This window comes from Parambassis ranga, chromosome 5 (genome assembly GCF_900634625.1).
Source record: "Parambassis ranga chromosome 5, fParRan2.1, whole genome shotgun sequence".
Lineage (NCBI taxonomy): Eukaryota > Metazoa > Chordata > Actinopteri > Ambassidae > Parambassis > Parambassis ranga.
In genome coordinates this window covers 31,326,460-31,340,208 of record NC_041026.1, presented here as the reverse complement: position 1 = coordinate 31,340,208, position 13,749 = coordinate 31,326,460, and the positions used below count along the sequence as shown (strand labels likewise).

At 41.8% G+C, this 13,749-nt stretch overlaps 1 protein-coding gene across 2 annotated transcripts; it reads right to left on the bottom strand.

Annotated features, from left to right (window-relative positions):
• Window positions 1–9,515: 9,515 nt before the first annotated feature.
• On the bottom strand, window positions 9,516–13,114 carry elf3 (E74-like factor 3 (ets domain transcription factor, epithelial-specific)). Of its 2 annotated transcripts, none has more exons than XM_028407245.1 (9): window positions 12,954–13,114; window positions 12,682–12,841; window positions 11,869–12,141; window positions 11,658–11,765; window positions 11,409–11,546; window positions 11,239–11,325; window positions 11,019–11,138; window positions 10,635–10,830; window positions 9,516–10,321 (listed from the first exon to the last, which is right to left on the bottom strand). In XM_028407245.1, the coding sequence occupies exons 2-9, from the start codon at window positions 12,833–12,835 to the stop codon at window positions 10,210–10,212; spliced, it is 1,188 nt and encodes a 395-aa protein (XP_028263046.1). In that variant the 5' UTR covers window positions 12,836–12,841; window positions 12,954–13,114; the 3' UTR covers window positions 9,516–10,209. The 2 variants fall into 2 exon arrangements, with proteins under 2 accessions (XP_028263046.1, XP_028263047.1); XM_028407246.1 differs by having other exon boundaries at window positions 11,869–12,132.
• Between the last annotated feature and the right edge of the window lie 635 nt (window positions 13,115–13,749).

Sequence of the window (13,749 nt, the reverse complement as noted above, 5' to 3'; positions counted from 1 at the left end):
CTGGCTGGATACAGGAGAGCCAGTTTGTATCCGCGCTTGTAAAGTTCCGCCATACATTGTTTGTACTCTGCTCGTTGCTTCAGGACGTCAGGGCTGTAATCTTCGTAGAGTCGGATCTTGTGCTCATTGTAGAACAAGTCACCTCGTCTGCGAGCCTCATGGATGAGCAGGTCCTTGGTTTGGAAGCAATGAAAACGTATGATGACAGGACGCGGCTTTTGCCCCGTAGCGGGCTTGGGTGCGAGGCTCCGATGGGCACGATCGAGCTCGGGGGGCGTCTACTCCGCACACCTCATACCGGAAGTCTCCCCACAAAAGAAGACACTTAACAAAATACACATTGTAGCGACACACAACCACAGTTTACACACAGGGTTATTCACAATCAGAACCTTGGTTCGACAGCATGACAAACAAACTTTGTAGCGCTGGGAAAAACTGCAAACACACGACCTGTATCTCTAGCAGTCTCCGCTGGGATGCAGTCATTCACAGGCTTAGTAGTGCTCTCCCACTGTTGCAGAACGATCATTGGTGGAGGACTCCCGTAGTCAGCCACTCATGTAGGAGCTCCCTCGACGTATTTGCATCCTATTTGCATAGGATCCGCCTACATTCACACGCTCTCATTCATTAGACTCAGACACACCTCCACGCGGACTCACAACGTCACTCTCTTTCAGATGGACTAGGGGTCCATAACAAATTGCCTCTCATTTCCACCTGTTGTCTGTTCCATTTGCACAACAGGAGCTGAAATTGATTCACAATCAGTGTTGCTTTCTAACTGGACAGGCTGATTTCACAGAAGTGTGACTGACATTGTTACATTGTGTAAGACCAACCTGACAACCCAGGGATGAGGCCAGGAGGCAGAGTCGCTGTCCTACACACCTCTGCTGCTTCTGGAGGACTGTCGCCCTCTGTTAAAAACATAGTGAATACATATACACATAGACACACTAAGCTTAATAATGTTATTGAAGTGGTGTCAGTCGCACGTCCTCCCACAGTTCATCAAGCACACAAGTTATTAATCATAATAACCTTGTAAAAATACACACTAACACACACAAACAGAACAAGGTAACAGAACACTCAGGTGTGGATTGTTTAACATACGATCCCTTCACTCTTCCAGACCTATCAGCATCTGAGGAAAAGGTCTACTACAGCAGATGTCTGTCTGAAGATGCCGTATCGCAGTTTAGGACAGCAATCCTACCAGTACTCCCATGTATAAGTACTGATGGGGGTACCAACTTAAATATTACTCGTGCAGAAATGGACTGCTTTGTCAACAACACTGCAGACACATTACACTCAGTCTTGAACAGCATTGCTCCACTGAAGAAGAAAACTACAAATCAGAAGAGGCTGGCTCAGTATAACTCAAATATCCAATCACTGAAACTGACTACACGAAGGATGGAGAGGAAGTGGCAGTCCTCTAAATCAGATGAATCCCAGAGGGCCTGGAGAGACAGTTTGCTGACACATAAGAAGGCCCTTCGTAAAGCTAGGACAGCTTACTATTCATCACTAATAGAAGAAAACAAGAACGCTTTAACGCTGTAGCCAGGCTGACAAAAAGCCACAGTTCTGTGGAGCCTCGCATTCCTGCAGCTCTTAGTTCAATCAGGAGAGACTAAATGTTTAGATGAGAAAGTATTTATTGAAGTACAATGAATGAATGAATTGTGCTTTGGCGTTCTAGACCCCGATGCAATGACCGACATCCGAAGGGGGATAGGACAGGAGATGAGGCCGCTTAGGCAGGAATCCCCCCGGGTCTAGACCTGGTGGTGGTGAAGGAGCAGAAGAGCAGGGGATAAGAGACCTTGCCCTGATGAGGAACTGGTGGTGCTTGGGGTGGAGGAGGGTTGCCGAAATCGATCTTAAAGACAGCTGGAGAGAAGACGGAGAAATTTTAAATGAATTGCTGAGCGGTAATTGGGCAGGAGAGGGATGGCTCGGCCGCTGATTGGTGGGGAAGTTGCTCTATATTAACCAGCTGATTAAGTGGGAGGCAGAGAGAGAAAAAGGGGCGAGGGAGAAGGTGAGATAAGTGTGAGGAGGATGATAAGGGAGAGGTGGTTGGAAGAAGTGATGAAAGAGTGAAGATAGTCTTCCTGATTGAACTTGCGCTAAGAGCTTCATTAGTGAAGACTTCATGAACTTCTTCACCGATAAAATCGCTACTATTAGAGGACAAATCAACCACGACCTCTCTGTGACTGCTGAGGATAAACCGCTACTTCTGGAAACAGATCCTGATCTAACTCTGGACTGCTTCGTGCCCATCGGCCTCCCTGAGCTGACCACCAGCATCAGTAAGTCTAAACCTACTACTTGTCTTTTTGATCCGATCCCATCACGGCTCCTCAAGGATGCTATTCCTCTGATCGGAGACTCTATATTAGGACAGATCAACCTGTCTCTGGAAACAGGATGTGTACCACAGGCTTTTAAAACTGCTGTGATCATTCCAACACTTAAAAAACCTTCACTGGACCCGGGCATCTTAGAAAAATTACAGACCGAACTCCAACCTCACCTTTATTTCTAAAATACTTGATATTGGGTTGTAAGTCAGCTAAATGACCACCTGCATAGGAACAGTCTGCTTGATGCTTTCCAGTCTGGATTCAGAGCCCATCACAGCACAGAAACAGCACTGCTTAAAGTCACTAATGACCTCCTCATGGCATCGGACCGTGGACTTGTCTCTGTACTCGTTCTACTGGATCTCAGTGCTGCCTTTGACACAGTAGATCATCATATACAGGAACAGCACTGCGCTGGTTTAACTCATATTTATCTGACAGATTTCACTTTGTTCATGTTAATGATGTTTCCTCCTCGCCTACAAGGGTTAATCACGGTGTTCCACAGCGTTCCGTGCTCAGACCGATTTTGTTCACCCTCTACATGCTCCCTCTAGGAAACATCATCCAGAAGCACGGCATAAACTTTCATTGTTATGCTGATGATACCTAGCTGTATTTGTCCATGAAGCCTGAAGAAACTGAGCCACTAGTCAGACTACAGGCTGTCTAATGTGTCTAAAGGACATAAAGGACTGAATGACCTCCAACTTTTTACTATTAAACTTGGACAAGACTGATGTCATTGTTTTTGGACCTAAACATTTTAGAACTAGATTATCAGATAACACTTTCTCTCTGGATGGAATTACTTTGGCCTCCAGTACGACTGTGAGGAACCTCTGAGTTATCTTTGATCAAGACATGTCGTTTGTCTCTTATATTAAACAGGTCTCCAAGACCGCTTTCTCTCACAGAGTGATGCTGAAAAGCTCATCCATGCTTTTGTCACTTCAAGACTGGACTACTGCAACTCTTTATTGTCTGGATGTCCACATTACTCCATCAACAGTCTGCAGCTCATCCAGAAGGAAGACAGGAATCAGCCAAAGGGATCATATCTCTCATGTTCTAGCGTCTCTTCACTGGCTCCCAGTGGGCTCAAGAATAAACTTCAAGATCCTTCTTCTTACCTACAAGGCTCTTCATGGGCTTGCAGGACCTGATAGTACCATATGTTCCTAATAGGACGCTCAGATCTCTGAGTGCAGGCCTACTTGTACTTCCTAGGAACTACAATTCATAAAAGTAGAATGGGAGGACGAGCTTTTTTTTTTAGCAGTGTATATATTCTGATTGTAAAATAAATAAATATATATATCCTTCCTGGGTGGTGTGTCTTCCTCAATCTCGGGTCCTCTACCAGAGGCCTTGGAGTTTGAGGGTTCTTCGCAGTATCTTAGCTGTTCCTAGCACTGCGCTCTTCTGGACTGAGAGTTCTGATGTTGTTCCTGGGATCTGTTGGAGATACTCTCCGAGTTTGGGGGTCACAGCCCCGAGGGTTCCAATTACCACGGGGACCACTGTTACCTTCACCTTCCACATCTTCTAGCTCTTTTTTAAGCCCTTGGTATTTCTCCAGTTTCTCATGTTCCTTTTTCCGTATGTTGCCATCACTTGGGATTGCTACATCTACCACTACGGCTTTCCTCTGCTGTTTGTCCACTACTACTATGTCCGGTTGATTAGCCATCACCATTTTGTCAGTCTGTATCTGGAAGTCCCACAGGATCTTTGCTTGGTCATTCTCAATCACCTTTGGAGGTGTGTCCCATTTTGACCTTGGGACCTCCAGGCCATACTTGGCAAAGATGTTCCTGTACACTATGCCTGCCACTTGGTTATGCCGTTCCATGTACGCCCTACCTGCTAGCATCTTACACTCTGCTGTTATGTGCTGGATTGTCTCAGGGGCATCTTTGCACAGTCTGCACCTGGGGTCCTGTCTGGTGTGGTAGACCCCAGCCTCTATCGATCTTGTGCTCAGGGCCTGTTCCATTGCTGCTACGCTTAGTGCCTCTGTGCTGTCTTTCAGTTCAGCTCGATGTCAACCACTTCCTGTATCTGTCAGTGGTACATTCCGTGGAGGGGCTTGTCCTACCATGGTGGTTCTCCTCTTCCTCTGCATTGGGCTTCTGTTGCCTGAGGTATTCACTAAGTATTCCATCGCTTGGGGCCATCTTCCTAATGTACGTGTGGATTTTTGCTGTTTCATCTTGGATGGTGGCTCTGATGCTTACCAGTCCCCAGCCTCCTTCCTTCCTCTTAGTGTACAGCCTCAGGATGCTGGATTTGGGGTGAAGTCCTCCATGCATTGTGAAGAGCTTCTATATCTCATCTTAGTGGCTATATTGCCTGACAGGAGCTTCCATGTTGTGCAGAGGCAGGTTATTGGCAGGTAGTTGGATGGGACTGCTCCCTTTTGGGGGTCCTTCAGGATCAGGACTGTCCTGCCTTCAGTTAGCCACTCTGGATGAGTCCCATCCATTAGCAGCTGGTTCATTTGAGCTGCCAGTCTCCAGCCTTGGTGTCCAAGCATGTCAAGGATCATTGTTGCTGTGGTGTACATCAGCTGGTTGGTCTCAATGATGGTCACAGTAGGGATTGTTTGTAGTGCTGCATTCACATCCTGTAGCAGACTTTCAGGGAGTACTTCACATACTCACACACACACACACACACACACACATATATATGTATATTTGGAGCGGGTTTCTAATATGGTCACAGAGCATATCTGATAAAATTTTAACAGGGCATAAACCAAGTGCTAGAACAAAAGCAAAGTTTGGCTGAGTTTCTGCTGCCTAATTAATAATTTGCCTTTAAAAATGAAAAAAAATATAAAATAAGCTATCTACAACAAAATGTAATTAAAACTTTTGCCAGCTTCTGCAAGGACTGTTGTTTAGATTATCGAAAGGATATTTAATGCATGGGTGAATTTATTTCTGATTGGCGGCAAGGTTTGGACTAATCAATTCTGGTGACATGATGGTGCAGTAAAAAAGCAGCGCTCACTGACAATGGGTGCAATAATTTCAATTTAATAGTGTCTACACTCTGATAGTCTATCAAGTCTGGCATTGTCCACTGTCTCTGAGTCGGATCCTATATAAAAAAAAAAGGAAAAACTTGTTTCCTGGTGGGGGAATTGGAAGAAAACTCCTGCAGCCAGTTCCTGATGCAGCATAGTGCTAGTGTATGAGACACATATTTTCACTGTCCACACACATTAAGGGGTAAAATATTTTGCTTTAGTGAAACTCACATTAAAAGGTAATGACACACACAAGTTTTGTGTTATCACAAATCAGAACCAGGCTCTCTGTACATTAGGTTACTTTATTACATTATTTTGTCTTATTGCCTCTCTCTTCCTGTGACATTTCATCAGATGGAGTTTTGGTAAAACAATTTAATGTGTTTAAAGCTTATCAGATGACAAAACATTACACGACAGATTGTAAAGTAACACACTCTAGGAACCTTTTTTTCTGTGTATGTCTACACTCCACGGGATTAGGTGTTAGTACATATTTGCAGCGTATGTCTGTTGTTTTGACTACAAATAAATGTTCTATAGTAGTTACAAAGAGTGAATCGCCCAAATACTGTGTAGATCTATTTCTGGGGGTGTGTTTAATCATGTGGGGGGAGAATGGGGATGTGTGTGACTTATGTCACAGTAAGATGGATGACTGTGTGGTTCTCAAAACGAAAGTTGAGAGGTAAGTTTAATCAGTAACTGGGGAAGGGCATAATGAATATCAGCCTGTTTATCCAGTGACAATGTGTGTGATCACAGCACTAAAAATCAACCCCTCCCTTTCCTGTATTTTTTTTTTTTTTTTTGGCACCGATACTCAGGTTTCCAGTAAGCTACGTGCTACACTCACATTTTGGCTAGCGGCCAAATGTACCTGCTTGACAGGTATGTTGACCCAGTAGGAGGAGCGCAATGTCACTCTTACTTAACTGTAGGTAGAGTTTGTCTGCGTGCTGGGATTGCAGAGACATTATGTGGTTTGACAACAGCATGTAGTAAGGTCATCCAGGCCTTTGTACGCTAAAAGAGAGAAATGAAGGAATCCCAAGATGATTATTTGACAGGTCGTGGGTTTTCATTTTGGTCTTTGTAATCTATTATTACAAACCCACAATCTGTAATTTTTATGGGCTGCCAGTTACAGTTACAGACAAGAGACTATCCAGTGACTGACATCATATGCAACATTTTACCTGCCTTTTATCTGTTGCACAGAGCTCACCAGGATTGACCATCAATCATAGGTTACTTTTTAAGGAGGAATTGCTTAAAGAAGAACAGGGAAGCTATAGCTTACTTACTAAAACAATGTTATTTTCATGCTTTAGTAATTACATACATTTTTTTATGCCCAATTACATAATCAACATTATTGTGCCCTCCTGACAGTTGCTGTGGAGTTGTTTGACCAACAAAGGTTGTTAGATATTAGGGGCCCCAGGAACTTAAAGGTCTGGATCCTTTAATGAAGTTCCCAGTTACACAGAGGCAACTTCTGCTGCAATTCATTGATATTAATGGATAGCACATATACTGCACTAGTTATCCACAGGTGTTATTGGGGTTTTATTTAATTTCAAAGCCACTAATCAGCTGCTTTAAGCTAAGAAGTAACAAGGCCAGTGCTATCGGGGTGTTGAAGTTTTACTACTTATTTAACACGGGCAATACCACAGCCCATTTTCTTTAGATGAATGTGGGTGATTGAAATATACTATGTATACATATGTGTATATACTGCTACTTTATGTAAGAAAAGAACCATATAAACACAATAAAAATGGAGAGATTCAGTCATGGGGCTGTTTTGCAGCATCTGCCACAGTTAAAAACCTAAAACCTGACACATCCTCCTCATAAAGCTTAGTATATCTAAGTGTTCCAAGAGGGCAATCAGCACAGTCAGAAGAAAGAAGACTACATCAAGAAAATGTTTTACTTATAGCCTGCATGTAACATTTATAAAGTTTAAGAAAATATTATACAACAAAAGCTGATTGCCATGTATGTAGCATACATACGTACAAAGTACAATGAATATAATGCACACACAGTAGAGATAGGGGCTTTAATAATACCTGTATCAATGATTATACTCCTTGAGTATAAACAAACAGCAACACTTTCACATCCAATACTGACTGTGGTGACTGGGCCACTTGCGAGGATCAGAATCACACAGGCAGCAATTTTCCTCAAGCCATTTTGATGATGACCATCAAAAGTCCACAGATTATCTGCACTCCCAATGTCACCCACTTTCAGTCCACTTTAATACTCCTCCACAGTCAGCAGATCTGAGCACCTTTGGAATGTGTTGGAATAGGAGATTTGCATCATGGATGTGCAGCGCAGAATTTCTTCAGCAAATATGTGATGCTAATATGTCAATATGGACAACAGAAATTAAGTGACTCTGAATGCAAAATGTCCAAGCAGGTCCAAGCAAGCTAAAATCAAGCACCTCTGCTGTGCTTTCTCTCCTGATTCTTTCTACTTTTAGACTAGAAGACCCTCCTGTTTGATAAAGCCAGTTTATAGCCAGTTAAAGAGAAATGATCAATGTGTAATATTAATGTCACACTGCAGACACATTAGCGATGTTGATGTTATCATACACTGTCATCTGCAACATATCTGACCTGTTGTTCACCAAGCTGAAACCTAAACCCATCTGCCTATCTAAAAAGAAGCAGACAAAGTATGAAAACAACAAAGCCCATACTCACTGCTGCTGGAAATGAACAATGGAGAATAGATAGCACGCCTACAGTTGAAAGTATCACACAGCTGTCCTAATGCTATTACACCATACACACAGTGTAGAAGCAAGAAGATTCAAGAATCTTTATTGTCATTATGCAAGACATAATGTAATTATGTGCAGCAGCTCTTGGCTTAAGGTAGTGTAAAAAAGGCACACATTCAAATAAATATAAATTTAAAATAGAAAAAAATAATAAAGAGTAGCATGGCAATTAAATCTAAGTGTTGGTTGCTTGGAAGATTGGAGACAGCTGGCCACCTCCTCTTCCCCACAGCCACAGCCTTCCCTTCCTGTTTCTGTTTGGTCTCTGTTCTAGACGCCACGCATTGTGTTAGAGTTGATTGCGTTATGTAGTTTTCTGTTGTTGTTAATAATATTGTATTTGAACTGTAAATTTACTATGGTTTGCATTTAGTTGCCATGGTTAGTTATTATTTGTTGATTATGCATTTTGCTATTCGACAACCCGTCCGTCCTTTCCTGTGCAGTGCATCTCCCATACCACACTGTTGCACTCAGACGGAGGATGCTTTCTATTGTGGACTCATATATGTAAAAGTAACATGGTATGGACCATTAAAGCTTTAATGAAACAATGGGCTTACATAATGATGTTAAGGTATACAGATACTGAGGGTGTTAAAAGGTGACATACGTGCTATTGTGTCAGTCGGGAATTCTATGAAGCCATTCCAGTAAACAGGTCTTACAAGCCTTTATGGCCACCACAGGCTGTTTGTTCAGGATTTTGGAAAAGCAGTGGTACCACAGGGAGCCTAATTACCTCTATGTGTGATAGCTTTCAGCGTGACTGTGGCAGCCTGTTTGGGATTCATTTTAGTGTTGTTCACAGGAAAATTGGCTGAGAATAGAAAATGTTGAGTCATTGGCTTTCCACTTGTAGTAAATTTGATATAACTTAGTATCAGTAATGTTATGTCCCATCTTCATGGCCTGCCCTTTTCTTTTGCTGTGGTGTGGCCTGTGAACCATCCTTTTTCACCTTCTGGTGGTCTGCTGTGTGATACATTAAATGATTATAGAATGCTGAATCAACCTTTGCTCACCTTTTGTATTATATATGGCTTCTGCTTATAATGCTCAGAATGTATCAGTGGAGTGATATTAGAAGAAAAAAGAAAACTCTACAAGTTCAGACACCTTGCTTCATTCTTCTCTACGTATTATGACCTGGATGACTAAGAATCTTCATCAACATTAAAAAATGATGAAAAAAAGGTGTCACAGGTGAGTTCTCTACTGCTGTATGCCAACCAAATCAAAGCAGGTATGAAAAAACTATGTCAAAACAGAAGGTTAATAATATCAAAATTTATTTGTATAAAAACGCAATAATCACAGGACATACGGATGATTAGTCACAAAAACCGAACTGAGTCATACAAAACATTTGTTACAGATCATGTGTGTGATATTATCATTATCATCATATTATTATGTGATAGTATTTAAAACATATTCAACCCAAAAGACATGTAGTGCACATTGTTACCATATAAGTGTGATGAAACATCACCTACATTTCTCTGTTTGGATTTCACACTGTTTTCCAAACTTGCTTCTAACTCCAGATCCACCTCTGATTTTACATTTACATAGAAAGAAGGTGGTGAATTAAAACAAAGAGCCAACATTATCTATGTGCTGCTAGTACTGAATATACCAAAACACATGAGTGAGTCCCACATCATAAGAAACGTAGTGACAAACACCAGAGGAATTCTGTATAACTCCATAAAGTTTGCTTTTACTGTCAGTGCTTGCAGACGTACACAAGCATTCAAAACATTTAAGTAACTGCACATTTATAGTTTCTGTAAAACAAGTACATAAATATTGGTTCATAAAACCTACTAGAGCCAAAAATAACTGGCTTACATTTTCTGCAACACCTTCCTTCTTAGAGGAAGTTTGTGTCATAAACTTTTTTAACAGGCCGCACGTGTATTTCTAGTTTTGGAAATGGCTGCTTCCTGATGGACGCCTCACATGGCCATCCCAATCTCCTCTGTCTTCCAGCCACTGGAATTCTTCCCAAATTTGTACACAAGCCTCCGACCGTCAACTCGCTCCAGGATCTCCCTCTTATAGTAATACCTGCAAATGGAGAGGGGTCATCCAGTTTGACAGGCAGCTTATACAATTCGTCACTATCACAAGCTGCACATCTTAGTAAGTATTTCAAATGGTGTTCTATTCATTTAGAATATTCTTTAAAGGTAAACTGACAAGCAATAAAAGAATGCATTCCCAATTTGACATGATGAAAACTGTTACAGAGCCTGGCAAAACATGTCCATCCATGAGAAGGTTTGGAGAGACCACAGAAGTACATATCTGACATTTCGGGCTCTGAACTGAGATTTAGAGGAAAAAAAAAAAGCTGCTGCACACTGCTACATAAACTCACCTCATGGCACGGCTGAGTTTCTCATACGTCATGCTGCTGTTCTTCTTTTTCTGGCCCCACATCTGAGCCACAGCCTCAGATTTAAGGAACTTAAAGATGCCCTCGCGCCGGTCCTCCCATTTCATCAGGCCCTGATTCTTCTCAGGGTGGATCAGGATGTCTCTAATGAACTCCCACAGGTGAGTCCCACGAGGTGCTGCAGACAGAGGGACACAATAGGCTAAGTGTGTACTTGCATGTGGATCGTGTGAAGTAAATGCACCTGTGGCTGATAAAGATGCAAAAGGGATGCAAAGTACATACAACAGCTCAGCAATGTCCAGGTGCATAGGTGCTTTAAATAATAAATAATACAGTCTGAAGAATATTCAAAAATGGCCTTACCGTGTTTGTTTTTCTTTGGATTGTCATAAAAGCTGCTGTTGTGGTCTCTGCTGACTTTAGGAGGTCGCCCTCGTGGTCGTTTCAGTCGAGACTCTCCGTTCTCTGTTTTAACATTCATCTCTGTCAACACAACAAATAACTGTCAGGGCTTTACTTAAACCAGCTGACCCAGCTGAAACTGGAATGCAAGGGACATCACACACATTGACTGCTTACTCACTTGAGATCACAGGGTAGGAAAACTCAGGCTCTGATTCGCTGCTGCCAGACTCTGGAGAGCTGACATTTGCAAAACTAAACATCCCACCTGATGAACACAGTAGAGGTGTGTTTTAGATACACAGAAACAAAGAATTGAGAACATCAGAGACATGGGGATGAAATACTCACTGTTGGAGGAGGAGCTGTACTCAGACTGATTGTCAGACAGGTACCCAGGGTCTCCCATAGGTGTCATGGCATCCATGGTCAGACTAGTCAGATCATAATCATCCTGGTAGTCTAACTCTCTCTTACTGACTTCATCACCTTTAGATAGCAAGGAGCAGCATTAGCCAAATGGTTTCCACACAATAAGACTTAATAATTAGCATGAAACATCAACAATAAATAAACATTGTGTTCAGATAAAATATTTACCTTGACCAATTACAATGGTGCTGAGCAAGGGAAAATTTAGGTTGCTCCAGAAGTGGTCCAGAAGCTGACAGGTTTCATCTAGTTCTGGTCCTGAAAGGGTCTGCAGCTCTGTTTGGAAAAAAAGACAGCAATGTGTTAGACATTTACCACAAGAACTTTTATTTACACATTATTGTAACCCTATTCATGAGCTTGTACACAAGGATCTTACCATATTTGGTCTTGTGGTCTTGTAGGCTCTGGTGGAGGTGTGGGCCAAGCTGTGGGCCAAAGACCTCTATCATCTGGTCACGGTTTATCTGACAGAGTGTGGGGCCATCCATGACACACAAGTCCAAATTCAGGGTAGTTGCATCAAACTTGGTGCTCTCCACATGGTCACTGATCCACTCCAGAACATGGTGGGCTGCCCAGCAGTGAGGGTTAAGCTGCCTGTACATTTGCCTACTGTGGACTGTCGAAACACTGGTAGCCCCTGTGGTTGCTGAAGAGGATACAAACAAACAAACAAACAAATCAAACACTGGCTCTCAGAGAGTTAGACTAATGTAGTTTATTTAATATAAAAACCCTTTTGAACCATCCATCTAATTAAGTTCAAACCACACTGAAAAAACACTTAACATTTCACTTGTTAAATTCACAGTTCACTTTCGGTGTTGTGGACTGTTCCACTCTAGGGATCTACTCTAGGGTCAAACAAAATGAGCAAACAAAGCAGTTTCAGCTATGAGATCACAGCATTCATTGTGAGTTAAAGATTGGCTGCCTGGTAAATCATTGAGCTAAAAGTGTCTAAATGAGGTCAAAGTAAAGTTGGGCAGTCTTAAGTTTCAAAATAAAGGATCATATTTACTGTGGGATTAATATTTAGCTGAAACTACCAGATAATCAAAACTGGTCTATAATGGTTACCAGGCCAGGCATTAAACATTGTTCATTTGTTTGTGTAACACAGATTACACATATAGCAGAATTTTACAGTAGTCAGAGATGCCACGGCAGCAGATGATATTCCTCTGACCTGTTAGACCGGAGCTGTATGCAGGGTTGCTGAGCTGCATGGTGTTGATGCTGGGCAGCACATTGGGCTGCGATGGCAGAACATCCGGCAGGCCAGTCTGATACATGGTGAGGTTGGCACGAGTCAGGACACTGCTGAGGCACGTTGATGACATGGAGACCTAGAAACATAACATATCTTTTTTAAAATGTATCAAATGAAATAGTTTGTTTTGCATTAGTAATACAGTCAAGGTGTATATAACATTGTGCACAGACATCAATGTATTTTACCTGATTAGTCAAGCCACGGTATGATGTAAATAAAAGATGCTCCAAGACAATCAACTGGAATGGATGTATGTGGTATAATCCCACGCCTGCTCTGTTCTCTGTGTAATGTCTGTCTTGAGGAAAATATGCACCTGCTGCTGTGTTTAGCCACCTGTGGAGCTTTATACTTATGAGAAGGACTGTGGGATGGGTTCAGGTGAATTGAGGGGAATTCCACATGGAAGAGGCCACACCTCCTGCCCTCCTCTTCCTCCTCCGCTGCTTTCCTGAGAACCTGATCAACAAAACAAACCTGTCCTGCTTTTTTTTGTCTTTCATACCATCAGTTAAGGTTAGATTAAATTCTCGCCTATCGTTTATGATTGTGGTTTGACATACTACATTCCTTTAAATTAAAACTTAGACAACAGTTCAAAATCTGTTAAAGCACAAATACATAAGGTCATTCTGTCATTGGTTGTAAGGTTTTACAGGTTTTACAGAGTGAAAACGTATGCACATTTTTACTTAATAATGTAAAAATAAATTGTAGAAATAAAAGGTTTTATTTCCTTTTCTTTGTATGTTAATGTCTTAAACTATTATTATTATTATTATTAATAATAATAATAATAATAATAATAAGAAGAAGAAGAAGAAGAATACAAACTGATATATGGGTTCAGTAACACAGAAATACCACACCCCCTACTAGCTAGGAAGGAGGGGGTGTAGATGTTGTGGACTGATGGTCCCTACCGCTATAAATAGACACACACAGAATGTGTGAGCATGGCAAACAGACGACAGGACAGGT